General features: G+C 65.4%; 3 protein-coding genes and 2 long non-coding RNA genes across 12 annotated transcripts; 2 read left to right on the forward strand and 3 right to left on the reverse strand.

The window, feature by feature from the left end:
* Positions 1 to 22: 22 nt before the first annotated feature.
* Positions 23 to 6606, reverse strand: MROH6 (maestro heat like repeat family member 6). Its single transcript, XM_077847554.1, has 14 exons — positions 4991 to 6606; positions 4726 to 4878; positions 4415 to 4569; positions 3822 to 3939; positions 3497 to 3681; positions 3280 to 3417; positions 3069 to 3183; positions 2855 to 2998; positions 2463 to 2636; positions 2101 to 2268; positions 1723 to 1842; positions 1408 to 1510; positions 1245 to 1310; positions 23 to 1086 (listed from the first exon to the last, which is right to left on the reverse strand). Exons 1-14 carry the CDS (start codon positions 5570 to 5572, stop codon positions 854 to 856), a joined length of 2454 nt encoding a protein of 817 aa, XP_077703680.1. The 5' UTR covers positions 5573 to 6606; the 3' UTR covers positions 23 to 853.
* LOC144283450 (uncharacterized) lies at positions 2886 to 9366 on the forward strand. The gene is made up of 3 exons (XR_013352037.1): positions 2886 to 3155; positions 3277 to 4249; positions 8406 to 9366. It is a non-coding gene; the product is annotated as an uncharacterized LOC144283450 (long non-coding RNA).
* On the reverse strand, positions 6926 to 10220 carry NAPRT (nicotinate phosphoribosyltransferase). 5 transcript variants are annotated; one of them, XR_013352036.1, is made up of 13 exons: positions 9967 to 10219; positions 9657 to 9784; positions 9487 to 9569; positions 9232 to 9362; positions 9024 to 9139; positions 8650 to 8846; positions 8429 to 8569; positions 8025 to 8109; positions 7837 to 7917; positions 7648 to 7750; positions 7420 to 7548; positions 7213 to 7320; positions 6926 to 7132 (listed from the first exon to the last, which is right to left on the reverse strand). XR_013352036.1 is itself a non-coding variant. In XM_077847551.1 (13 exons), exons 1-13 carry the CDS (start codon positions 10190 to 10192, stop codon positions 7070 to 7072), a joined length of 1617 nt encoding a protein of 538 aa, XP_077703677.1. In that variant the 5' UTR covers positions 10193 to 10218; the 3' UTR covers positions 6926 to 7069. The 5 variants fall into 5 exon arrangements, 4 of the variants coding, with proteins under 4 accessions (XP_077703677.1, XP_077703676.1, XP_077703675.1 ...); XM_077847551.1 differs by having other exon boundaries at positions 7420 to 7574; positions 9967 to 10218; XM_077847550.1 differs by having other exon boundaries at positions 6926 to 7320; positions 7420 to 7574; positions 9024 to 9109; positions 9967 to 10220.
* Positions 10221 to 11373: 1153 nt separating this feature from the next.
* Positions 11374 to 24722, reverse strand: EEF1D (eukaryotic translation elongation factor 1 delta). Of its 4 annotated transcripts, none has more exons than XM_077847558.1 (8): positions 24566 to 24722; positions 15820 to 15943; positions 15376 to 15447; positions 12489 to 12588; positions 12304 to 12404; positions 11962 to 12180; positions 11571 to 11765; positions 11374 to 11470 (listed from the first exon to the last, which is right to left on the reverse strand). In XM_077847558.1, the coding sequence occupies exons 2-8, from the start codon at positions 15934 to 15936 to the stop codon at positions 11432 to 11434; spliced, it is 843 nt and encodes a 280-aa protein (XP_077703684.1). In that variant the 5' UTR covers positions 15937 to 15943; positions 24566 to 24722; the 3' UTR covers positions 11374 to 11431. The 4 variants fall into 4 exon arrangements, with proteins under 4 accessions (XP_077703684.1, XP_077703685.1, XP_077703683.1 ...); XM_077847559.1 differs by having other exon boundaries at positions 15820 to 15940; positions 24566 to 24718; XM_077847557.1 differs by lacking the exon at positions 24566 to 24722 and adding an exon at positions 17497 to 18554 and having other exon boundaries at positions 15820 to 15940.
* LOC144283455 (uncharacterized) lies at positions 20741 to 23265 on the forward strand. The gene is made up of 2 exons (XR_013352038.1): positions 20741 to 21004; positions 21298 to 23265. It is a non-coding gene; the product is annotated as an uncharacterized LOC144283455 (long non-coding RNA).
* Positions 24723 to 24775: the final 53 nt, after the last annotated feature.

Below are 24775 nucleotides of genomic sequence, written 5' to 3' on the forward strand. Positions count from 1 at the left end.
TCCCAGACACATGCTACAGCCCTTTCATCCACCTGTGTTTATTTTAAACACTTCCCACAGGGCCCCAAGGGGTCTCCAGACTGGGAGGATTGCTCTCAGCCCCCCAAGAGGCTGTGAGCCAAGGCCTCTCTGAGGCGGGAGAGAGAATAGTTCAAGGTAGGCGTTCTGGAGGAGCCGGGCTTCCAGAGGGCCTTCCTCCCTGCATGTCCAGTCGTGCTGTCCTCGTCCAAGCCCACGCAGGGCGCTGGAGAGCCGGTGTGAGGGCCCGGCCTGGTGGGGTGCTGACAGTGGTACCTCACACCTGAAGCCACAGGTGTCGTCCCAAGCCTCCAGCGGGGACGTCAGGGGAAACCAGGAGAAGGCTCAGGTGGTGTGACACGATAAGCAGGAATGGGGTGGGGGCACGGAGACAGGCCAGTGAGGACTGGGACACGGGACGGGGGACGGGGGTTGAGGGGCTGCTGGGGAGGAGAGCCCAGATGGGCCGGGGAGGCCGAGCCGGGCTGTGCGCAGGCCCAGAAAGCAGGCAGCCTATGGTGGCGCCGGCTCCCAGGGTCAGGCCAGTTTCACGATGTCCCCACCAGACCCCAGCTTGCGAGGCAGGGTGCCGTCCAGGGTGCAAGAGGCATAGGAGGCTGAGAACAAGCTGTTGCTGGGACAAGAGGCACCGCTGTCCTAGGCCCCGAGGCTGCCGGGCGGAGCGCTCCTGGATGGGGAGGGTGTGTGTGCACCCAGGACCAGGCCCAGGCTGCCCACCAGCACTCCTGTGGGCCTCCTCTGCAGACCCGCCCTGGCCGTACTGGCCAGAGCCTGACTTGGCCCCAGGCACCCTCCGGGCTGGCTCCGTTTGGGCTCAGCCAGGTCCCACGCAGCCCCAGCGGCCTATGAAGCTGCGGGGCTGGAACGGGCTGTCGTCGAAGGCCGGTGGGGGCCGGCGGGGGCAGGGCTGGGGCCAGAGGCCCTCTGGGAGGAGTCGCAGGCTGCGGGGCCGGGCCTGTGCGTGGGTCAGCAGCGCCACCTGTTGGGCGGACACGTGGGCGGCGGCCACCACGGCGGGCTCCGGGTCACTCTGCAGCTGCTCCAGGTCTGCAGGCACAGGGCGGCTCGGGCAGGAGGGTGGGGGCAGCTTCTCAGGGCCACCACGTACCCCAGGCCCTGGCCCTCCAGCCCATTCCCACCCACCCCGGCCTTGTGCCTACAGCCTCTCCAGGACCCCACACTCCAGCGAGCAAGCTGGGCCCTACCCTGCGACAGGGAGTCCAGCAGGTCCTGGCTGATGCAGCCCGGGCACGTGTGGTGGATGAGGAAGCCTGGACCGAGGCACACCTGTGAGCGCTGGCCCCAGACCCCAACAGGGAGGGGCCTGTCCAGCTCCCAGAGCCCTGAGTGACAGCAGGATGGCCTCACCTAGGAGCACGGCCGCTGCCCAGCGCAAGGGGTCCTGTGGGCTCCGCAGGTAGCCCTGGGTCTGGCTCAGGAAGCTGGGTACGTGACTCGGGTACTGCTGCACCTGGGAGCGATGGGCTCATGGCAGCACGTGCAAGCCCCCAGGCTGGGGTCCCCTGGGGAGCCCCCAGGGCAAGGCAGCAGGCCCTGAGGTCTTAGGCCTGCCACCACCTTGGCTGGGGGAGTGAGGAGACTCAGTCTGGGGGGCCTGGTGTCCACTGCAGCCCGTGGGCGGCCGACCATACCCCGTCCCAGGCACTGTCCTCCCCTACTGACCAGGCAGTGGCAGATGCGGCTTAGGGCCTCAGGGCTGTCGTAGTGGGCCACCGTGACCATGTCCTCCAGCAGGCCCCAATGCAAGGCCTGGTCACAGCGGGCCAGGGTCCACTCTGAACTCTAGGACAGGGGACGGGGTCAGGGTTAGGTCCAGAAAGTGACAAGAGGGACGGGGGGTGGGGGGGTGGGGTGGGGGGTGGCGGCCAGGACGAGGGCCCGAGCAGCCCAGGGTAAGCGGCCCAGGAAAGGCCAGGCACCCGGGAGCCCCCGACGTGGGCGTCCCTGGAGGAGTCTCTGACCTCAGACTTCACAGATGCGCCGGGGGGATGGGGAGGGCCGGATGGGGACAGCAGTGGGACAGTCTAGGGGGCGGCTGACCTCAGCAGCGTCCCGGCTGGGATCTTGCAGGCGCAACAGCAGAGGGACGAGGCTCCGGAGCACCAGCTTCCGCAGGGGGCCGCGGAGCCCCACCCGGAGCCCGCCCCGGCCCCGCCGCACCAGCGTCCCCAGAAGCCCGACGGCCGAGGCGCGCACCGAGTCCCGGGCCTGCGTGGGAGGACGCGCTCGGGGCAGACCCAGGACCCGGAGAGCCTGGTGAGGGCGGCGTCCCCGTGGGGTTGGGGAGGGGCAGGGACGGGGGCGGGAGGGGGGAGAGGGCACCGCGGCAAGGTGGGGGCTGGGGGGCGGGGCCCTGTAGAGAGGGGCGGGGCGGGGTCCTGCGGGGGCGGGGCGGGGCTTACGTCGTCCAGCAGCGGCGGGAGGCGGGGCCCCAGCTCGGCGCTCAGCAGCCGCACGGGAGCCCGAGGCCGCAGCAGGAGCCTTCGCAGGGCGCCCAGCGCTGCGTCCACGAGCCTCGCGTCGCCCTCGCCCAGCGCGCCCAGCAGTGCGGGCAGCACCCTGCTCACGTGCCGCACCTGCGGGGGCAGGGGCTCTCGTGGGCGGCCGTTCGCCCCCGCCCCGGTGCCCCCCGCCCCCCACCTTGCCGCAGCGCCCTCTCGCCCCTCCCCCACCCCGTGCCCTCTCCACCCCCCGCCCCGGTGTCCCTCCCCCACCTTGCCGGTGCGCCCCTTCCCCCGGCCCCCACCTTGCCGCGGTGCCCTCCCCTCTCCCTCCCCCTCCCCCCGGCCCCCACCTTGCCGCGGTTCAGCGCCAGGTGGCCCAGGCCCAGCAGGCCCAGCCAGCGCACAGTGGGCTCGCGGTCGCCCTGCCAGGCGCAGAGCCGCTCCAGGATGCTCTCCTCCCTCAGGAGGCCTGCTGTGGGCCGGCTCTGCAACAGCTGAGGGGGCGGCGGGTCAGCACTCAGGCATCCACGGCCACCCCTCACCGCCGCGGGGAAGCAGGCTCACCCCCGTGAAGAAGGCCATGGCCGTAAGGCGCTGCGTGTCGTCGGGGCTGCGCAGCTGGGGCAGCACGTTCCCAAAAAGGCCCCGCAGGTGGTGGTCAGCGTGGGCCACCATGGCACTGGGGTGGGGCGGAAATGGGCGTTCTCTGTCCTGCTGCTGCCGGGCTCCCCCTAACCAGTAACCCCCCCACCCCCCGCCCCCCTGCCCGCAGCACCTGGCCAGCAGCAGGACACCTTCTAGGTGGGTGTGGGCTCCCACTAGCCTTCTCCAGCCCCCGGCCTGCTCCATGCACGTGACCACCATGCGGCCACCATCCCCGGTGAGCAGAGCCTTCAAGGCTTCCACAGCACAGCTGCAGGGCCGGCGGCAGGGGGTCAGGGTGAGGAGGGCGCTGGCCCAGCCCCCACTTCTCCCTGGCGCTTGCCCCTCACCTGACGTGGCTGTGCGGGGGCCCTCGGTGCCATGGGGCCTGCACCTTAGGGGCATCCGGGGAGCGCACACGCCGCGCCAGCCGGTGTAGCTGCGTGACCAGCACGAGCAGGAGGTGTGGGTAGAAGCCCCGAGTGGCACCCACGCAGCCAGACACAGCCAGCATCTCCCCGAGGGCCCGAGTGGCCTGCAGAACAAGGAGCTGGGCTCAGGCCCTGGTGCCCCGCACACCGAGAGCTCCAGGACAAAGCCGCGGACACCTGAGGACCAGACTGAGGAGCAGCTGCCGCCCCGGCTCCTGCCCCTGGGCCCTGGGGAGTCTCCTACCGCCAGCGCCTCCAGCTCAGGCCCGGCTTCGTTCCTCAACGCCCACAGCAGCTGGACCAGCACCTGCCCGTTTACGCGCTGGTTCCGGCTCAGGCTGCGCCACAGCTCGGCGGCTGCCCTGGGGGGACGGAGCACCTGAGACGGGGAGTCCCCCTGCCCCCGCAAACCCCGGAGAACCAGAATGAGTGGCGTCTGTGTAGACTACCCCAAACCCCGCGTAGAGCCAGCAGCAGGGAAACGAAGCTGGATTGCACGTGGTCACTGCAGAGGATGAAACCAAAGAAAACGTCTCCTGGGCAGGTTAACAGAGGAGCCAGGGGCCTTGGGGCCAAGAAGCCAGCTGGCTTGCTCGTCCCACCCTGGAGCCCTGGGCTGGGCTCCCAGCGTGACCTGGGGGCAATGGCAGGGCCCCGAGCCGGGCCCCCCAGGTGCGAGGGCAGGGCGATAGGTGGTGGAGGGAATTCAGAGGCTCTGCCCCCCTCCTTCCCCCCCCCACTGGGGCTAAACTCCACCGCCAATCAGGAAGGATCAGGAAGAGGAAGGAAGCTGCATGGGGAAGGAGGCTCGGGGATGTGGCTGCGGCGGCAGGTTACCGGTCGGGGGGCAGCGAGCTTGGGAGCAGCGCACACACCACTTCCCGCGCATGCTCCAGGGCCAGTGCGCTCAGCACCCGCAGAGCCGCCTGCCGGGGCCTCCCTTGGGCCAAGCTGGGCACCTGCGCCAGCAGCCCTCGCACCAGGGCATACACCTGTACAGGGGAGCGGGCATCAGGGCTCCGCCGCTCTCTGTGCCCCCACAGGGCAGGTGCAGCCCGCAGCCTGTGCGCTGGTCGGGCCGCTTGCTTGTCCCCCCACCTTGGAACTCAGCGGCAGGAGTGTCGGGGGCCCTGGGGGGGGTGGCTTACGTTGTCCTCCAGATGCTCCCCCCGGGCCTCCAGAGCGGAGGACAGCATGAGTGCTGTTGCTTGGGTCCCTGCAACGCCAGCCTCTTCCAGGCAGGCAGCCGTGTACAAGGCCAGGTCAGCTAGCGCCCCCTCTTCCCAGGAACTCTGGGGTTCCTAGGACAGGATGGGCGGGAAGTATAAAGTCTTGCCTCGCCTGATTCTGTTCCCCAGTGCTCCCCAACCTCCTTCCTGGGGTCCCCTTGGCCTCCCTTCCCTCCACACTCACCTGGTGGGGTTCCTCAGGGGCAGGACCTTGCCCCCTGGGCGAGGGGCAGGGCTCCCTACCGGCTGGGGGGATGGCACTTGCACTCCGAGGCTCCACCTCAGGTTCAAGCGCACGTTCAGGCTGAGGGCCAGCAGAAGAGCGACCCGGGGTCTGTCCTTGGTTGGCCTGGATGCCTTCAGCCAGAGCCGACAGGGTTAGAGCCCCCACAGGGCCCCCTCGGGCCCTGCCCCACAGTCCCCAGGCCATGGCCACCGCACACCCCAAGCTGCTCAGCTGAGCCCGGCCTGCAGCACCTGTGCTGGTTCTCCCGGGAAGTCGTGCCCGGGCCTGACCTAGAAGCTGGCCCTGGGCAGGTAGGACCGGGGACAGGCGTGGTGGCGCATGCGTGCGAGCGTTGTGTGTGGGGGTTGGGGCATTCCAGACACCCCCAGGTGTAGGCATCAGTGGCTTGTGAAGGGCCCTCCCGCCCTCGCAATGAGTAGCCAGCCTGGAGCTCGAGTGTGTGGGTTCTGGCTGTGCCCGCCAGGGCCCTGCGGAAGGGATGGGATCCCTGGGATGGTGGACCTGTACCCCAACATCCATCCCCCTGGGTGGGGAGACCCCAGGCAAGTGTGGACAGCCCTCAGCAGGCCCCAGCAGGGTCCAGAAGTCCGGGCCGGCCCTGAGCTAAGGCCTTGCCTGGTTCAGCCCTAGAGGAGCCGGTGGGGCCTGGAGCTGGGCTGTCCCCGCCGCATTGTGACCTAGCCAGGTGTCCTGGGGATGAGGGGGGTCGAGAGAGCTGTCCCCGCCTCTGAGCTCAGGCAGGGCAGGGGTGGAGCTGGGGGGAGAGGAGTGTGCCTGCAGCCACTCGGGCGCCCTTGCTGGGACCGCTGTTGTTGGGGTGGGCCTTCTGCATCCTGGTCAGTTGTAAGGTCAGGGCCCCTGGGCCCCGTGCAGAGGACGTGGTGACCTGTGGGTCCCTAGGGCCTGGTGAATCCTGTACCCCTCTGAGCCTCATGCCCCCCAGGGCTGGCCTGATCAGGCCTCTGTCCCAGATCCTGGCATGCTCCCCCGGTGACACGGGGCACTGCCCAACCTAACCCAGCCTTGGGACCCAGAAGAGCCAGTCTGGTCAGATACCTGAAGAGGCGGAAGTGTCGTAGGAAGGGCCCCAGGAAGCCAGCACCTCTCCACACCCTTGCCCTGCCTGCCTTTGCCGCCCTTGTGCTGCCTGCATCCGAGAGCCCCTGCCCCCCCGCAGCCCACAGCACGGAGAACATCTCGCCCAAGTGATTCTCTGGAAGCTGAGTTGCTCCCTGCGCAGAGGCAGGCCCAGCATGGCTCATCTCCTCCCTGGCTCCCCTCCCTTTGGGAGGCTGCTGGGTCAGGAGCTGGCTCCCTCTAAGGTCCAGGCCTGGTGACAGATGCCAAGCCAGTAGGGTGGAGCCCATGAGCGCAGTGTCCCCGTGGCAGTCCCGTAGGGTTGGCAGCAGCAGTGGCCAGGGACACCTGGGCTGCTCTTCGGCTCGGGAGGCTTGATGTGCCCATGGTCGGTGTGCAGTCTGCGGCCATGCCTGGATGCAGGAAGTCCCCCAGGCCCTCTTTCTGGCACCTCATTCCCATCCCATGGCTCCCCGCCCCCAGGCTCCCACAACTCCCCCAAATCCTAGATAGGCACTAGAAGCCCCCGTCTCCCCACAGTCCTGTGCCCTCCAGCCTCAGATCTGCCCCCCGAGTCCAGCTCCATGAGCCTCAGGCACTCCCAGCCTTGGCCTCCCCTGGGAGCTGGACCGACACTCCAATCCCAGACTCCAGCCCACCCGCCCCAGGGGGTATAGGGAGCAGCAGGCTGGGTGAAAAAAATGACACAGGACAAGTTGTGCAGGACAGTGAGTGATGTGTTGACTTCAGGCAAACCCCAGCTTGATTCTTTTTTTTTTTTTTTTTTTTTTAAGATTTTCTTTTTTTAAAGATTTTATTTATTCATGAGAGAGAGAGAGAGGCAGAGACACAGGCAGAGGGAGAAGCAGGTTCCAGGCAGGGAGCCCGATATGGGAGCTAAACCACCAAGTCCCCAGGGCTGCCCCCCAAGCATGGTTCTCACGAGGATCCTCCCGCACCCAGTCTGTCCACCAGGGCCCGGAGCTTATCAGACAACGCAACCTGTGGGAAGAAGAGAGGCTGGCGGGAGCCGTTGGGACAGAGGGTCCCAGGGCCAGCTGAGGATGTGGCCGTGCACCAACCTGGTAGAGCGCGGGCCACTCCAGCCGCTTGTGCTCAGGGCTCAGACGGCTCAGGGACAGCTGGGCGAAGGCTCTAGATTCGGCCAGAGATGGGAGCGGCTCGCACAGCTGGGGGGAAGACGGAAAGAAGGGGCTGGGTCAGGGGCCAGAGCCAGGGCTCAACTCCGGCTGAAGGTGCAGACTACGGGAGGAGCTGGAGGCGCCCACCTGTCCCTGCTGGACCCAGAGCCTCAGCAGGGGCTCCACGCCGGCAGGCCTCACGGTACAGGCTTCCCGGGCCCCATGAGGCCAGACCCGCAGCTCCTGGCCAGCCTGGGGTGGTGGCTCCTCTGCCAGCTGCAGCACATCCAACAGCAGGGACCCTGTGTGTGCATCAAGAATGAAGAGGGGGCCCAGGGACTTGAGAAGGGCCTTGGAGGGCTGGGAGGGGCTCACCTTCAGGGCCCAGGAGCCGGAAGGCAGCCTTGCTCCCAGGCAGCGTCTGTTTCTCGGGGTCCTCAGTCAGCTTCATTCGTGGTTGGCCTCCCACAGACACCAGCTGCAAAAACGTGTGCTGGGATCGCTGGACTCCTCCCCAACCCGAGATCCCTCTGGCCTGCTCCACCGGGTCCCCCTATCCGCTACCTTATAGACGCAGCCCAGGGAAGGCTGGCGGGGACACGTGACCACATTGGTGCCAATGCCTATGACGTTCACCTCACTGCCCTGGAGGAGAAGAGGGTGGCACTGGCCTTCTTAACATCTGCAGGCCCAGAGCCCTCCTAGCCACGCTCTGGCTTGCCCCCACCCCGCCCTGCCCCACCCCACCTCACCTCCTGGGCCAGCCGGGCCAGCTCCTTCTCATCAATGTTGTTGCTGACGGCGATGGAAATAGATTCCAGCCAGGGCATCTGGAACCTGTGATGGGGGCAGCCCCTCCAATGTTCCCCGATGTACCTGGTCACATGCACCCCCCAGTGATGCCCCCCCCCCGCCAGGCCACCAACACCAGCCAAGGGTCTGTCTTCAGCCGTGCAGGTTTTGGCCTTTTGCTTCAGCCCCTGGGTGAACCCACCCAATTTGCCCACCAAGGGCCCAATGTCTCTACTGAGGTAGCAACTGGATCAGAGCTCCTCACTTTGGGAGGGGCAAACTGCTTCCTCCCTCTGCCCCATCCCAACATTCCTGCCCCCCCCCACGGGATCTCTCCGCAGGCATAACTGTCCGGGGGACTCACCGGGCCGAGACGGTCCTGAAGACCCCGCGGATCTCCTGGGCCTGCTGAAGCAAGTCACCGCTGTCCAATCGTATGCCTACTGCGCGGTAGCCCAGTTCCCCCAGGGCCAGGGCTACTGCCAGGAAGTTAGGAAGACCGCTCCTGTGGGCGGGTACAAGAAGGGTGCGTGAGGGGCTGTGGCCGCTCTGCAGAGCCCACCCAGGGGAGCACCTGGGCCTCACCTTTGCACGCTGTAGGTGTCCAGCAGGCCCTGGAAGGCCTGGGGAAAAGCCAGGGCATAGGCCACAAAGGCTGCCCGCTCCCCCCGGTGGGGCTCCTGCACCCCCAGCCCCAGATGGGCACACACGCCATCCAGCCATGCCTCCACACGAGCAGTCAGGTCCACCTTGGGTCCTGGACTGGCGGCTGGAGCCAACATCTACGGAGAGGGCTCAGTGAAGGCTGGGCAGTCCCTCGTGCAGGGGGAGGTCTGAGCGGGGGCAGTGCCACCACCGGGGCTACCTGCCAGGATGGCTCAGGTGGACCACCCTCCCCTGAGCAAGGACTGGCTTTGGGGTCTGCTGTCTGGAGTGCAGCAGGGATGAGAGGTACTGACCGGGTCGGGGGGCACCTCAGTGCCCGAAAAGGAGGTGACGAAAGAGTGGGCCAGGGTTCCCGCCAGGGGCACACCCCGCAGCTGTCCTGCAAGCACATTGCTGCTGCCATCAAAACCTGGGCCGGGGGTCAGGCGTGGGGTCAGGCGGGGCTGGAGGGCTCCGGGCAGGTCTCCTTCCCCGCCCCTGCCTCCCTCCTCCGGCTCTCACCGCCTAGGTAGCTGTAGGTGGAGGCCGTGAGACCCCCATCGGGGCCCTGGGCTCGCCGCAGCCCCATCTCCAACAGCCGCTTCTCGGGGCCCGCGATCAGGCGAAGGCGCGCAGCGTTGGTGGCGATGAGGCTGTGGGGGCAAGGGAGCCGGGGCCGCGCGGGGCGGGGCGTCGGGAGGTCACCGGGGGGGGGCCCCTCTCCAGGGCCCAGGGCCCGCCCCCGCAGCCCCGACCCCACTCCTCCGGGGACCCCACCTGGCGTAGCTGACCAGGCAGAGGAGGGGCGTCTCCAGCAGCTGCACCACCAGGAGCGGCCCCGACACCTGCAACAACGGCACCTGCAGGGGCGGAGGGGTGTCGGCTGGGCGACTCCCGGCGGGCCCGCGCCCTGTGCGCCCCGCGCGCCCCGCTCACCCCACACTCACGTTGGGGAAGGCGAGGGAGCCCTCGGGCAGGGCCCGCACCGTCACATCCGAGCAGTCGAGGGCACGAAGGTGCTCGAAGAACGCGGGGTCCGTGTCGGGGGGCAGCACCGAGGCCAGAAACTGCACGTCTGGGGGGACAGAGGCCCTCACCGCTGGAGCCAGCGCAGGACGCGTCGGGACCGGAGCCGGAAGCCTCGGGCTCACGGGAGGCTCGGCCCGGGCTCGGCGGGCGGCGGGGGGCGGGGGGCGTCTCATCTAGGCGGCGGGGGACCGGGGCGGGGGGCGAGGGCCGGGGCCGGGGCCGGGCTACCTGCGTCCCGAAGGCGGAAGGCGCGCAGGAAGCGCACGCAGTCGCGGAGCCCGGCCGCCAAGGCGAAGGCGCCGCCGAACGGGCAGCCGCGGAAGAAGAGCTCGAACTCGGCCTGCTCCCGCGCCCGGCCCGCGCGCCAGTAGCCCAGCGCCATGGTGGCCTGGTACAGGTCGGTGAGCAGCGGCCCGGCCGCCGCGCGCGCCTCGGGGTCCTGCTCCGCCGCCATCTCGCCCCCGCCAGGGACTCGAATCCGCGCCCCGGCCCCGCCCCCCGGACTCCGACCCCCGCCCGCGGCCTCTGACTCGGACTCCGACCCCCGCCCCGCCCCCGGGTTCCGGCCCCGCCCCCGGGTTCCGGCGCGCTCCCGCCCCGCCCCCCGCAGGGCCGGGTCCGCTCGCGGCTCCGCCCCCCTCCAGCCGGGACTGGGGACTGGCGCTGCAGGGCGGGTGGGAAGGGGCAGGTCCGGGGAGGGGCCTCGAACCTGCCCCAGGTGGGCATCTAGGTGGCGCAACACTATGTACAGCTCAGGGTGTGTGCTGACAAAGGGCAAGGGGGCGTTTGTCCACCCTCCGCCGGCGCCCGGACTCTTGCACCCCCAGGGAACGCTGTAGTGGTGTGCAGGGCCCCCCCGAAGGGGGTGGGAACAGCAGTCCATGCCCCTGTAGCTCGGGTCCCTGGAGGACACCAGCTCTGACCAGAACCACAGTACGCACCCCTTCCCCAGCTCGCGAGTGGCCGTCCCACCAGCCAGGCTGGCCAGCAGTCCAGGGGAGGAGCCGCTAGGGACCTTAGTAATGGCAGGACCGTGGGCCCGTCCAGGTCACAGCACAGGCAGGGGATGTGAAGGCTGCTCAGCTAAGGCAGGAGCCCCGCCCCACACGGTGGGAGGTCGGCAGGGCTCTGCACAGTTCAGCCCCTGGGAACCCCCAGGGGACCGTGACTAGCCACAGCAGCAGGGCCAGGACAGCCACTGGAACCTTTGTTCCCTGAACAGCTTCCAGCTGACACCTTTGCTCCCATGGGGGCAGCTCAGCAGGGAATGGAACCCAGAGATGGGCCCCAGCCCTATGGAGGATGAGGCACGCTCTGGTTCTGGCTTCAACACCTTGAACTGGACGTGACCATTGTAATGGGGGTGGGGGTAGGGTGAAGTCAGGCTGGTGGCAAAGAGACAGAGAAGGGGCTGATGGGGAGTGAGGTCATCCAGTCACCCAAACACCATGGAGAGACTGGGAGAGGGGAGGGGGCACAGCCCCTGGGATCCCTGCTGTGGGGGGGGGCGCAGGACAGGCAGGGGTCCAGGTTGGACACGGATGGGATGGAGGCCAAGTCGGAGGCCTGGAGCATGGCAAGACGGCCCCAATGGTGCCCGCCCCCTGGGCCCAGACCAGGACAGGACTCAGAGTGTACAATCTCAGTCTTTAATGGCTGCGGGGCCTCACACACCCAGGCCCGGTGCTGGGGCTCAGATCTTGTTGAAAGCAGCAATGTCCACACTCTGCACCTGAGGAGGAGGGAGGCCAGCGGTCACGTGGGGCCCCATTTCCCGAACACCCACCCGCTCTGGCCACCTGCTAGGCCAGGGGTTTCCTTGAGACACTTACGTGCTCCTCGAACTTGGTGATCTCCTCCTCCAGCAGGTCTGTCCCCACCTTGTCGTCCTCCACCACGCACTGGATCTGCAGCTTGCGGATGCCATAGCCCACCGGAACCAGCTTGGAGCCCCCCCAGGTCAGCCCGTCTAACTGGATGGAGCGCACGCAGGCCTCCAGCTGGGCCATGTTTGTCTCATCGTCCCACTGGCAAGTAAAGGGGTGGAGGCTGGGCCAGGAGCCTGCAGACCCCAGCGAGTGTCCCCTGCTTCACCCAGAGCACTGCGGAGCAAGCAGCCCCTCCAGGGCCCCAAGCACAGTCTGGGCCAGCGGCATGTGACCCACTGGGACAGGGGGCGGGGCAGGGCGGGCGGGCGGGCGGGGGCAGAGGCACACCACTCACAGGCTTGACGTCCAGGAGGATGGAGGACTTGGCCACCAGCGCTGGCTTCTTGGCCTTCTTCTCAGCATACTGTCGCAGCCGCTCCTCCCGAAGCCGCGCCGCCTCCTTGTCCTCCTCCTCATCGCTGCCAAACAGGTCGATGGCATCGTCCTCATCGTCCTCTGCAGCAGTGGCCGCCTTCCTGGGAGGGGGCTCCGCTTGGCGCATGGGGGACACGTGCTGCCATGGGGAGAGAGGCTGAGGCCTGTGCCGCCGGAGCCCCAGGTATGCATGCCAGCTGGGGGCCTTGAGGATGCCAGCCCCCAGGGCGGCCGAGGGCCCCTGGCCTGCGAGGGTACTCACCTGGGTCTGAGGGGCTGCGGCCCGGTGGGTGGGTGAGCTCTTCTCCAGCACGCTTAGCCGGGCCTCCAGCTTGGAAACCGCCTGCTGCAGATCCTGCACGACTGCAGGAGCAGAGGGGATGCTGGTCAGAGGGCAGAGGGGCCGGGGGAGGGGGGCCATCCCACCTGTTAGGCCCAGGGACTCACCACCTCGCAAGCTCTGATTCTCCACTTCCAGGCTGGCGATCCGGATGGCGAGCTCACTGTGATCCCCGCTGGGCCCGCTGGAGGCCCCAGGGCCTGAGCTCTGTAAGGCAGGACGAAGGTGAGGACGAGGCACCCAGTCTGCTCCCAGGGTTCCCCCCACTCACGGAAACAGATAGCACACAGCCCTGGGGCAGCCTCAGCCACCATGGGGCCAGGCAGCCCGGCTCAGAACTGGACACAGGACAGAAGAGCAGCTGAGGAGCTAGTAAGGACAGGAGAAAGGAACCTTCCCGTGCAGGGGACGGCCACTCCATAGCACCTTGCCTCCCCTAGGCCAGGCACCTACCTGCAGGCCTCCCTCTGGTTCCCCACCCCCCCAAACTGGGAGCGCATCATGTGACTCAAGCCATGCTCTCCAGGGAACCCTTCGGCCCGGCACCACAGTCCAAGCCCGAGTTACACCCTGGGGCCCACACGCACACCCCAATGGCATGGCTTGGGAGGACGGAGTGGACTTGGCCCTTTCCCAAGGACTGTGGTCATTCCCCCAGCCCCATGTCCAATTATGACAAAGACCCTGGGCCTGGGGCCCACTGCCACCAGCAACAGAGCAAGCACCATGGCCTCCTGTGCTCTATGTACCCCCAAGTCACAGACAAGATGAAGGCCCAGAAGAGGCTGATGGGTGTGCCCACTCCCTGCCAGGGGATGGGTGAGCAATGCCAGGCTCACGCTATCCCGTGACCCCCAGCTCCCTACCTGGCTCCTAGCAGAGCCGGCCAAAGGTGCACAGGGCACCGTGTGGCTGGGGCAGGAGCATGGGCACCAGGGTGGGCTCTGCTCACAGCACTCCTCTCCTTTCAGCAAAACCCCTTGCCCCAATGGGAAGCTGGGCTGGATTCCCTCAAATCTTGGCTGCCACCACCTGGCCTGTGGCCTCCTCTCCAGCCTGTTTCCCCAGCACTCAGCTCCCAATGCCATCCTCACTAGAATTTTCCAAGTTTCCATCACACAGGGAGCCTCCTGTTCCCCCAAGGCCCTGGCAGCAGGCTGGTGTCTCAAGCTTTTGCCCTGGTGACCATGGAGTGGGGACTGCCTGCTGACAGGTCCCAAGGGTGCTCCAAGAAGTGGTGGGCAGAGACCAGGGTGCTGGCAGCCTGCATGCCACCAGGCCCCTTACTGAAGTCTATGGCCTGGGACGACCTCACTCACCCCGACCCTGACCCAGGCAGCCCTAGGCTACCCTGTCTAGTCTGAGCCTACGACAGCAGGCCACGGCGTAGTGCCACATCCAGGGTTTCCCCATCCCCACCTCCAACCTTGCCCCTGGCACCATCCACTATTCCCAGGAACCCATGGGTCCGCTGAGCTCTATCCAAGCCTGGGGCTGGTCTAGCAATGTCCTTCCCAGGCCATTAGCTGTCGAATGATACTGCTGTCAGCTTCACGCTGCTTTCTCAGGAGAGGTGCCTATCTGCAGACTGGATCCTTACAGTGGTAATCCAGTCATAATGAGGTCATTAGGGTGGCCCTAACTCTGGTGTCCTTATAAAAGGAAATTTGGACACAGACACATGGAGGGAAGACGATGTGAAGACACAAAACAAGAGCCATCCTCATGCCTAGGAAAGGGCTCAGAACCTGCCCACACCTCGGCCTGAGACTTCCAGCTTACAGACAAAGTGCACTAAGGCCTTGGTCTGCGGTGCTTTGTTACAGCAACCCCAGTAAACCAGCCCCCAGGCCTAGCAGGACGCCCACGTGCTTTCCTCAAGACCAGGACCCAGCAGTCAACCGCAAACAAGGCCAGAGCAAGAGATCCTGTAGCCCAAGAACCCCCATGGCCGCTGAATTCATAGCTGCTTAGCACCCTGGCCCTGGCCTTCTGGGGGCCAGGATCCCACACACCTGGCCTGGGTTCAAGGCAACAGCCCCTGGAGTTTGTGGAGAGCTGTCCAGCCTACGGCCCAGGAGCCAGTATATCCAAACCGGCGGTGCCAGGCAGAGGCTCCCAAACTTGCCCATGCACTAATCACCAAAGCCTATAAAAAGATGACCTCAGCTGACAAAAGGGACTTTGTATATAGGACGGAGCAGAGGCTCTGGAGATAAATTATCCAGGGTTATGTGGGCAAGCCCCAGGTCACTGCCAGGCCCCATGTCTGCGAGAGGCAGAAGAGAAAGAAACGCTGGAGTCGTGAACGCAGCTGGCTGGAAGCCACAGGATGCGGGCAGCTTCTCAAAGTCGGAAAAGGCAACAAAAAGAGAGTCCTTCCTCAAGTCTCCCGGAGGAATACAACGCTGATGATGCTTGGCCTCAGGACAGCACAGCACGTGCCCAGAGAACGCGGCCCTGACTCCACTGGCCAGGAAGGCAAGGCTGCAGGTCTGTCTCCTCCTGGGGACACAGCTGCTCAGCCAGGCTGGGGACAGAGCTGGACACGGCCCTGCCCTCCTCTCTGGATCCCATCTGGGACCTGGAGGCTGAACCGGGCCTCTAATCTACCGCTTGGACTCCACAAGCCCCGTGAACTCCTCTCTCTGGGGACGCGGGACCCGGGGAGCAGGGGAAGGGGCAGCAGACGCCGCCGCTCACACTCCTCCCCAGCAGGGCGCTATGCAAGCGGGAGGCCTCCAGGCCTGTGCCTGCGGAGGACGACGGTGTTGGTGCAGGGATGGCACCGAGTGGCAGCCAGGGCGAGGGCCGGAGGGAGTCCTGGTGACCTGGGCTGGCCAGAGGCAGAGCAGGGAAGGCTCCTGCCCCAGCAGGAACACAGCACCATACACCTCGCCCTAACTTTGCTCCGAAGGGCAGCAGGACTGGGGGGCAAGGTCAGACGTGCCGCGTGGTGGGCAGCACAGCCAGCACGAGCCTGCAGGTACTCACTCCGGCCAGGGATTTCTGGATGTTTTCTCTGGCTCTTGCAATGTCACGGAGGATCACACTGGCGCCATTCTCCTGTAGACAGTGCAGAAAGAACCAGTCTTTCCCCCCACCCCAATTAAAACAATTTTAATGGGGAGGAAAAAAGAAAAAAAAAAAAAGAAGAATCCTGATACGGAGAGCAAGCAAGAGCTGCGCAGAATGAAAGCTCAGCAGGGTGGCAAGGAGCTCAAGGCACCAGTCTCGTAGCTGTGACAGCAGGGCCCGAGGCGCACCCAGTCTGCAAAGCCCAACCCGCTGGTCTGAGACAGTGGGGGGGGACTGTCCGTCTTGGGCGGGCACCTGAGCAGATCCGGAACCCCAGCAGCCCTCCAGGGCAGCCCACCTCCACATGCCCCACCCGAGCCGGCGCGGACAGACACCCAATGATCTGCGTACGGTCCCTACCTGGCGTGAGGAGCCAGCCACAGGCCCGTTCATCTGCTCGTAGAATTTCCTTTCTGCATCATCGTATTTGAACTTGTCAAACCAGATCTTCTCATGTACTAAGAAGTTTGTGGCCATTTTCCTGCTGGGAAGGGGATGAGACACTAAGACAGTGTGGCTGGAAGGAAACGGTGCACCCCCGAAGGCGCCAGGCCTGGCCTGCACGAGCGCCCCACCGACGGCCCAGGCACCAGGGGTCTCAGCACGGCTGAACCAAGTCTGTAACACCCTCCACACCATTCCCTGCCACCACCCCTGTGCTTCTCGGGTCAGCATTCCCAGGCTTTCCCCAAGACCAGTGGCTCTCGAAGTGGGGCGAGGAGCTTCTGGGGGTCCCCAGGACTCTCCCTTTCCAACCACACATCTGCACAAGGCTCCATCTATGTCCAACAAACAATTCACACCAACAGACAACGCAGAAGCATGAGAATCCAGCTGCCACCCGTTAGCCAAAACACTGAAGAGATTTGAAGAAAACGTATAAGGCCACTCTGCTCAGTAAATCGTTACGGGAAAACTACTCCTAACAAGTCACCAACATTGACAAACAACAAATTTATTTTTCAATGAATAAAGTACTTCCACCCTTTCTGTTTTAAATGCAAACATGGCAAAAGGAGATCCAAGAGAAGCTCCTTGGGCTCGAGACTAGTTAAGTTTGAGAACAACTGCTCTACACCAGGAGTCACGCTGGGCCTGCCGCCACCGCCCCGCCACTGAGCACAGCCCGTTCCTGACCGAGGGCAACAGAAATGGACCCGATCTCACTGACTGGCTGTGCCGAGGGCCCCAGGCCATCACTGCACCTCACCCTTGATGGCAAAACGGGGGATGGGTCCCAGGATTGTCGTCCACGCACGCCTGGACCCCTGTCAGGAGTAGCCAGGCCATGATGCGGTTTCGGCTCCGTGCTGCCCGCACACCGACGGGGACACCCCTGCACAAGCCGCCCACCTCGTCCCTCATACTAGTAAGCGTTCAGTCAAACCAACAAATCCACCCCCCGCCCAGGAGATGCGGGGCTGCTGGCAGGAACGTCGGGCCAGGGTGGCACTGCTTCCCCAGGGGCCTGGCCCATCAGGCTGCCCACACCCCCCCCCCTTTGCACTTGCAGATCTCTGCCCAGCTACCGCCCCAGCCCCCTGCAGGTGGCCTTCAGACACAGGGTGCCCTCCTGCCGGCATGCTGGTGTCCCAGGGACACCCGCCTCACCTTAGGGGTGGCTACAGGCAAGGAAGGCAGGAGGACACACCAGCCCCCACGTCCTCCCCACCCTGCCCTGGGACAGCCAGAGGAGACCCTGGGGGCCGCCCAGTCGGAAGGAGCTTCTGGGGGTCCCCAGGACTCTCCCTTTCCAACCACACATCTGCACAAGGCTCCATCTATGTCCAAAAAACAATTCACACCAACAGACCCAAACCCCCCCCCCCCCCGGCCCCAAACCTTGGGAGGCTCCTGCCATACCGCCCCAGGAAGCCCCTCTGCCCACCCCACTCCTGCAGCCAACTTAGCCGGGTCCAGGGGTGTCGGGAGAGCCGCGCGGGGCAGGGGCAGGGAGGAGAGCGCCAGGGCCCCAGCCGGGGGCGGGGGGGGGGGGGGGGGGCTGGGCCAGGCACCCGCACGGCAGGTTTCTCCTACTTGGGTCTCAGGCCGGACACGGACAGGCCAGACCGGGCACCAGGTCGGTGAGGCAGGGACGCGGCCTCGAGGCGCCAGGCCATGCGGAGGGCCTCGGCAGCGTGGTGGCGGCACTCGGCGCTGTCGTAGGCGGGCTTGCTGAGCCAGGGGGCCTCGGCGTCCTTGTGCAGGAAGTACCAGTAGGGCAGGGCACAGGAGGCGTCCCCGTCCAGCCGCCGTGGCCCGACCCGCCTGCTTCCCAAGGCCGTGCGGCCCCGCCGGTCTCTGCGGCCCCGCCGGGCGCCCTCAGGCCCGGCCCGCTCCTGCAGGCGCACCTTCCCAGGCGGGTGGCCGTCAAACATGGCCTCGTAGAAGCCCCGCTCGGCCGCGTCGTACTGAGGCTTCTCCAGCCACACCTCCCGCACCAGCGCCTGCAGGCCGCCCAGCGGGGACTGGCTGCTGGCCGGCGGGGGGACAGCCAGGTCAGGGCTGGCCGCTCCCTGCCTGCCGCTCCCCTCTGCGGCCAAGAGCAGGGCCTGAGACCACTCCACAAACGCCCGCTCGGCCTGGTCGAAGGAAGACTTGTTGACCCAGACGCCCCAGGTCACGTGGTGGCAGGCCACCTGGCTCCCGTGGGTGCAGGGGCCCCGGGGCGCCAGCGCGGCGGGCTGGGCTGCCTGCGCGGCCGCGTCGGCCAGCCTCTGGCGGTAGGAGCTCTCCGCCTGGTCGAAGAGCGGCTTGTCCAGCCACACACGGTCGGCCGAGAGGCCCACGAGGGCCAGGTCTGCCGCGCCGAGCCAGCCCTTCGGGGAGCGCTTCCTCTTCTTCTGCAGAGGCTTCCTGCCGTTGTGGCTCTTCCCGGGGTCGCTCCTGCTGCTGCTGTCGGGGGCATCGGCCTCCTCGGCGTCCTGGGCCTCCTCCTGCCCGGGCCCGTTCAGGGCGGGCACCTCAGCCAGGAGCTGCTGGGTGGTGGCAGCTCGGGTGGCCTCCTGCTCACAGAAACGCCGCTCGGCTTCCCCATGCTTCTGCTTGTCCTCCCAGACAGTCTCCAGGGCACAGGAGGCTCTCCCGCTCCTCATCTTCCGCGCAGCGTTAAAAAGCAAGCACAAGAAGGCAGTTGCAACACAGCGGGCCGCGGGAGGATGGCGCCCCCACCCCTCCTCAGCCTGACTGCTGGCGGGGCCTGGGCGGGCTCCCGGATGGGGGTGCCGTAGGCCCAGGCAGCCAGGGCCCGGAGGCAAGTCCCTGGGAAACCCAGCAAACCAAAATACAATTACGTGCATGCGTGTGCATGAGTCTGTGTTCTTTTCACCGTAAAACTAATCTTTCCTAAGGCACCCAAGCTCTGCAAAGGGGTCTAGAGAATAGTTTCCAAACCTAGCCACACATGCCTTCTCTCACCGGAGGGTTGCTAGAGAAAACACAGGACATACTCAGACTTTCATAAACAGAAAATAATTCTTAAAATAAATATATTCCATGAAATACTTAAAGACATTTATGCTGAAGGATTATTCCTCGCTCATCTAAAATTTTAACTGGACGTCCTCTGACTTTGCTACATTTGGCCACCGTGCCCGAGGCACTGGGGCTCCCGCTTTACAGAAACACACTTGGCATCTCTGAGGATGGGCCACCCACCCTGTGGGGCTGTACACCCGCCACGGGCCACACCACCATCCAAAGCAGCACACGCTTCAAGGGGAGCTGCCAAGGGCCTTAGACGAACGACAACCTCTGGGGGGGCGGCAGCTGGGAGCAGAGATGGAGAGCCCGTCCCTGCAGGGCCACGGGGGGAAGACACCTGGCAGGATGCTAATGTTTATTTAAAAGACAAGGAGCTTGGGGGATCCCTGGGTGGCTCAGTGGTTTAGCGCCTGCCTTTGGCCCAGGGTGTGATCCTGGAGTCCCGGGATCAAGTCCCACGTTGGGCTCCCAGCATGGGGCCTGCTTCTCCCTACTCCTGTGTCTCTGCCTCTCTCTCTCCCTATCATAAATAAATAAATAAATCTCTAAAAATAAATAAATAAAATAAAAGACAAAGAGCTTGGGATGTGTGGGTGGCTCAGTGGTTGACGGTCTGCCTTCAGCTCAGGGCGTAACCCCGGGGTCCTGGGATCGAGTCCACGTCGGGGTCCCTGCATGGAGCCTGCTTCTCCCTCTGCCTGTGTCTCTATCTCTCTCTGTGTGGCTCCCGTGAATAAATAAAATCTTAAAAAAATATAATTAAGTTAAAAATAAGCAAATAAAAGAGAAGGAGCCCAGTGGCTCAGGCATCAAGAACCAGTCTCCCTGGTCAGCTGCAGCCACCTCTGGCATGGAGGGTCATCAGCTCACAGCTGTGTGTACCTATGGCTAAATGAAACCACCTGAGAATCTGGGCCCCAGGGGGTATGAGGAGCCCTCCCCTCCTTTCAGTGCCATTTGATGTCAGGGCCTGCCCACAGGATGGTGGGAGGCAGGCTGGAGGCTCTGTGTCCCATCTGCTACAGTGGACAAGCTATTGGCCCAAAAGCCTCAGCTTCTGGGCTAGAGGTGCTGTTCCCTCCAGCTGGGAGACCACGGTCATCTGAAGGAGGGGGGACACCGCCACCACCGCAGCTTCTGGCCAGGAGCAGCCCAAGCCCAGGAAGCCCCAGAAGCCAGTGTGCTCTCAGGATGTACCTGGAGGTCGAGCTCACTCAGCTGGCTCTGAGAGGAACGACTGTAACCCGCACAGATAGGGTTCTCTGATCCCAGAGAAGTGCCAGTGCCGACACACCAACACCCAGGAGCTAACTTGCCAGGGGGCTGAGCAGCTTCCCCTCGGGTCATCTTTGCTGTCCCCCGCTTCTGTGGGGTCGCGCATGGAGCCTCTGCGAGGACACCCACCTGCTGCGCCCTCATCCCCATGAGACAAGGTCTCCAGAAAAGGACAGCGAACCTTCCCCAACACCTGTGGCAGGATCGACATCCCTTTCCTAACACCCCAAACAAAACTGAAACCTGATTCTAATTACCCAGTGGGACACGTCGGCTGTCTAGGCCCCGCACCACCTAGGATCGGGGGCAGATTCTCTCGTGTACTGTGAAGGGACATGTTGGAGGCCTCTACGGGCACGGGCCACGGGATAGAAGCCCCAGACTCGGAGACCCCTGGGCTGTGCCCTTGTGCCTTCCTCCCCAGGCTGGCAGCAGTACTTACCAAGGCCAGGCTGACAGCAGAGGCAGTGGTGGGAGGCAGGGGCGTGTGCCCAGGAGGCAAGGCATTGTGACATCACCCACTGTCCCCAAAGGGACTGCAGGCCAACTGAGCAGGGCTTGTCGGCCCTTCAGTCCTTCTGGCACCTAGCCCCCAGTAGACCATCAGCGCAGCCCAGGGCTGGGTTGCTTGGGCCCCTTCAAGGGCTGACCCCCGAGTGATGAAGCCCTGCTAGACCGCATCGGCCTGTCCTGGTCTCCTGGCATCACACCAGGCTCTGCGGCCACACCTCATGGAAGGCCAAACCGCTTCGTAAGATGTCTCAGAACAATGAGGGACGTGGCTTGGGTGAGAGGCTAGCTGGGGCTGCAGGCCCGTCGTGGCCTGCTCAGGGGGTGCTCCCACCAGAGGCAGACACCGGCTCAGCCCAGGGAAGCACCGAGACACCCCTAAAGGCCGCTGCCCTGCTCCACAGATCAAAGCCCAACAAATCCAACCCTCTGTGTGGCAGACAAGGAAACAGAGGCCCGACTGCCAGGCCCCTCATGCTGGGACAGCCCGACAGGGGGCTCCCTGGCTGAGGCGAAGGGAAGGCCTCGGCCCAGGATGGGCAGGTACTTACTTTCACTTTGGTGTCCTAGGACGGCATGAAGAGAAAGCAGCAAGGTTAGAGGTGGTCAGAAAGGACAGCGCAGGCAGGCTGGGAGGCCTCTGCAGAAGGTGCTTGGGAAGGTGGTGCAGAGGTGCGTGCTAGAGCACACGGGTGATAAGCACCCAACAGACCCGCCACCAAAGGCCACCCACTCAGGGCAGCACCGCTCTGCTGACACTTGAAAGGAGCAGCTCCTAGAGCTCCTGTTATCTGGAGCCCAGGCGGGCCCTGGAGAGCACCAGCTGAGCACCCTCCCACCTGTCCCAACCTGGGGAGAGATCAGCCAGCACCCCAGTGCCCTTGCCGGCCACCTGGAGCTGTCCAGGAGATCCCTACCCAGCCCCGCTGTCGTGATGCCACTAGATCCAGGCTGCTGGACAAGGCACAGACCACCACGACCGCTCTACCAGCCTCTGCAGCCCCCACCACCGTGTCACTCCAGGCTCAAAGACACGGTCTTCCCAGTGAACAAAGGAACAGGGCTTGAGCCCGATCACAGGTGGTAAACCAGGCCAGAAACAACGAAATGCCCCTGCCCAGATGCAACAGCTGTCTCAAAGAGCCTTCGGGGTCCAGCAGGCAGGACCCCCCAGCCGCTCAGGCCCCAGAGCCCTCCTGTAATAGGAGCTCTGCCCTCCAGGCTGCTGCCCTCCTACGTCTACCGCACGCTGCAGCCACCACGAGAGCACCAGCATCAAGTCACAGACAGGGACGTCCAGGGTCCCCTGGGGTGTGTGGCAGACACAAGGACGCCGGTACCAAAGGGACGCAGCTGCCCCGCAGGAGCACACGAAGGGTCCTGGGCAAGCTACCAGCAGACATGGCAGCGAGCCACTCCTGCTGGCGGCGAGGCCAGTGTTGAGGCCAAGAGCACATACACGGACAGGGAGGACCAGGCAGCAGGGGGCTCCTGGCTTCCCCTGCCCTGCCACTGCACCTCCCAGGACACCCAGCAGGGGACCCCCTTCCACGACCTCCGTCTCCCTCATCCTGTTCCATGAAGACTGCTGAACCGAAAACCCATGTCTTCCAGTAGAAAAGCAAGTCTGAGTTTGAACAGTCCCCTTAGACCCTCGAGGAAGGGGCCTCAGGTGTCCCCGGGCCCTGCTCCTGAGAGCAGATGACTGCTGGCATCTACTGGCTTGCTCCCCTGTGCAGCCATGAAGCTGTGCCTCGCACCCCGAAGGCCCGGCCCAGGGCCCCAGGCACATGTGGACCCTTCCTGCAAGAGGGGGCATGGTCCTGCTGAGCTGCCCAGGGTTCCGGAAGGCCCAAAGTCTGGGACACCCCAGAGGGATCACTTCCCCCCCACCCCCGGGGACTGTGGTGAAGGCAGCCTGCATTGCTTCTGGCCACCAACGGCCGCTCCTCTGCAACCCTCCCAGCCTGGCACAGTCTGCATCACCGGCAGTTGGAAGTGCTATGTGCTCCAAAGCTTGTGCAGAGCTCTTAGAGCGGGAGGCGGGGGGCAGCAGCCCCCGAAAGGACACTCACTCATGGCTGGGGGGCCTTGAATGAAGGGGAGGGTGTGGCCGGCCGGAGCTGTGCCCACCCAGGTGCCGGGGCCTCTGAGTCTCTGTGCACCTGGGTGAATGGGGAAGGTTTCTGGGAAGGGCCGGCCCCTCCCCAGGCTCTGCCCTCCATACTACTGCCCCATCCTCCGACACCACCCCACCACAGTCACACACACAAATGTCCACCCAGGGAACAAACATCTCCGCCCACCTTCCATGAGAAGTGGGAACTGGGGGGCCTGTAGACTCCGTTTCCTCTCGGCCCCCAGAGTTGGACCCCGTGCTTCCTAACAGAGCTCTCCATAGCTGAGGGCCTGAGACAGCAGTAACACACGCTGGGGCTGTTTGGGTGAATGAGAGTAGCCAGAGGGTGGCTGCCCTGGGAGTGAGGCCGCCTGCCTCTTGCAGGGGGAGCTCCAGCTCCAGTTCGAAATATCAACCTGTCCTGCTGGCAAAAACAGGGCCCCTATGCGGTCACCTTCAGCGGTCACGCTGCAGCTGCCCATGTCACCCCAGGCAGGCACAATGTCCCCACCACAGCCTGTCCCAGCCACCAGAGCCCGGGTCTAACCTAACCAGCCTGGCCCCTGGGCCCCTTCCCTCAGGTCGACCCTAGTACTGCAAACGCTCCCTCAACCCTCCTATGCACACTTGACTCTCTGAGCATCCCCAGGCCCTACACAGAGCTGGACGGCTGGCGTGGGGAAGGGAAAGCCCTGGTCAGTGAGGGAAGGGCTGGGGACCACCCTCTACTCAGCGTGGACAAAAAGTTGCCACCCACTTCGAGCACATGTGATCCTAAAGTGTCAGCCCAGGGCCAGGGATCAACACATATTCTTGCCTGTATTTTCCGCCTGCGGCCCCTGAAACACACCACTGCGCAATACGCCACGGTCAATTTTTTGGTTAATCTTAAAAAAAAAAAAAAAAAGGAAAAGAAAAAAGGCCTTGGAGAAAGCTGTTTTCACAAAAGCATGGGCCAGCACATTTGCGGACCTGCGCTGACCCCGGGCAGCCTGACCCCGCACCAGGATCCTGCAGAGGGCAGCTGTCGGGCCCATCAAGGGCTCTCCCCAGGACTGGCAGGGGCTCAGCTGGAGGGCCGCCCTACATAGGTGACAGGTTCCTGCGCCCGTCCCTGCGCAGGGAGACGCCCTCTCGGGGTGCCCCGGGCCGCCCCCGCGGGAGCCCCCTAGCGCGTCCTTTCCCGCCTCCCTCAGGGGACGTGCACGCCAGGGTCAACTTAAGAGGTGCTCGCCCTCGGGCAAGGCCTCCCCGATCTCGCCCACGGACTCTCCCGCGGCAGGGGCCCTTCACGCCGGGGTCCCCGACATCCAGCGTCCCGTACAGCCCCCGCGGCTCCGGGAGCCCTTCCACGTCGCGCGGAGGTACCGCGCACACCCCTCAGAGGCCGGCCTCCCGGCGCCGTCGGCCCGGCACTACCCACGCCGGGACCCCGCGCGCTCGGAGCCCCGCGCCCCTCTGGCTCACCCCACGAGCCGTCGGGGCTGCCCCAGGTCGGGCCGGCGCGCGCAGGACACCGGGAAGGCCGCGGGCCGGGACCAAGGCGGCCGCCCTCCTGCCGGGGCTGCGGCGGGGTCCGGCCGGCCACGTGGCCCGCGCGCCCCGCCCCTGCGCGCCCCCCGCCCCGGCCCTCCGCCCCCCGGCCGCCGCCCCCTCCCTCCGGCCCCGGGGGCCTCGGCGGCGCGCGCAGCTGCTCGCGGCGCGGGGCGCTGTACTCACGCCTGCCAAGGACGCGGCGACCAAGGAGGGAGGCTCGCGGCGCGGGACAGCTGGGGAAAGGGAGCGCCGGCCGCGCCGCGCACGGGAAATGAAGCAGCGGGACGTACCACCGCCGCCGGCCGCGCTCGCAGGGGAGGCGGCGCCCGCGCACCGTCCACCTGGCCGCCGCAGCCCCCCGCGCGCCCCGGCCCTGCCCGCGGCCGCCAGCCG

Source organism: Canis aureus, chromosome 14, assembly GCF_053574225.1.
Source record: "Canis aureus isolate CA01 chromosome 14, VMU_Caureus_v.1.0, whole genome shotgun sequence".
Lineage (NCBI taxonomy): Eukaryota > Metazoa > Chordata > Mammalia > Carnivora > Canidae > Canis > Canis aureus.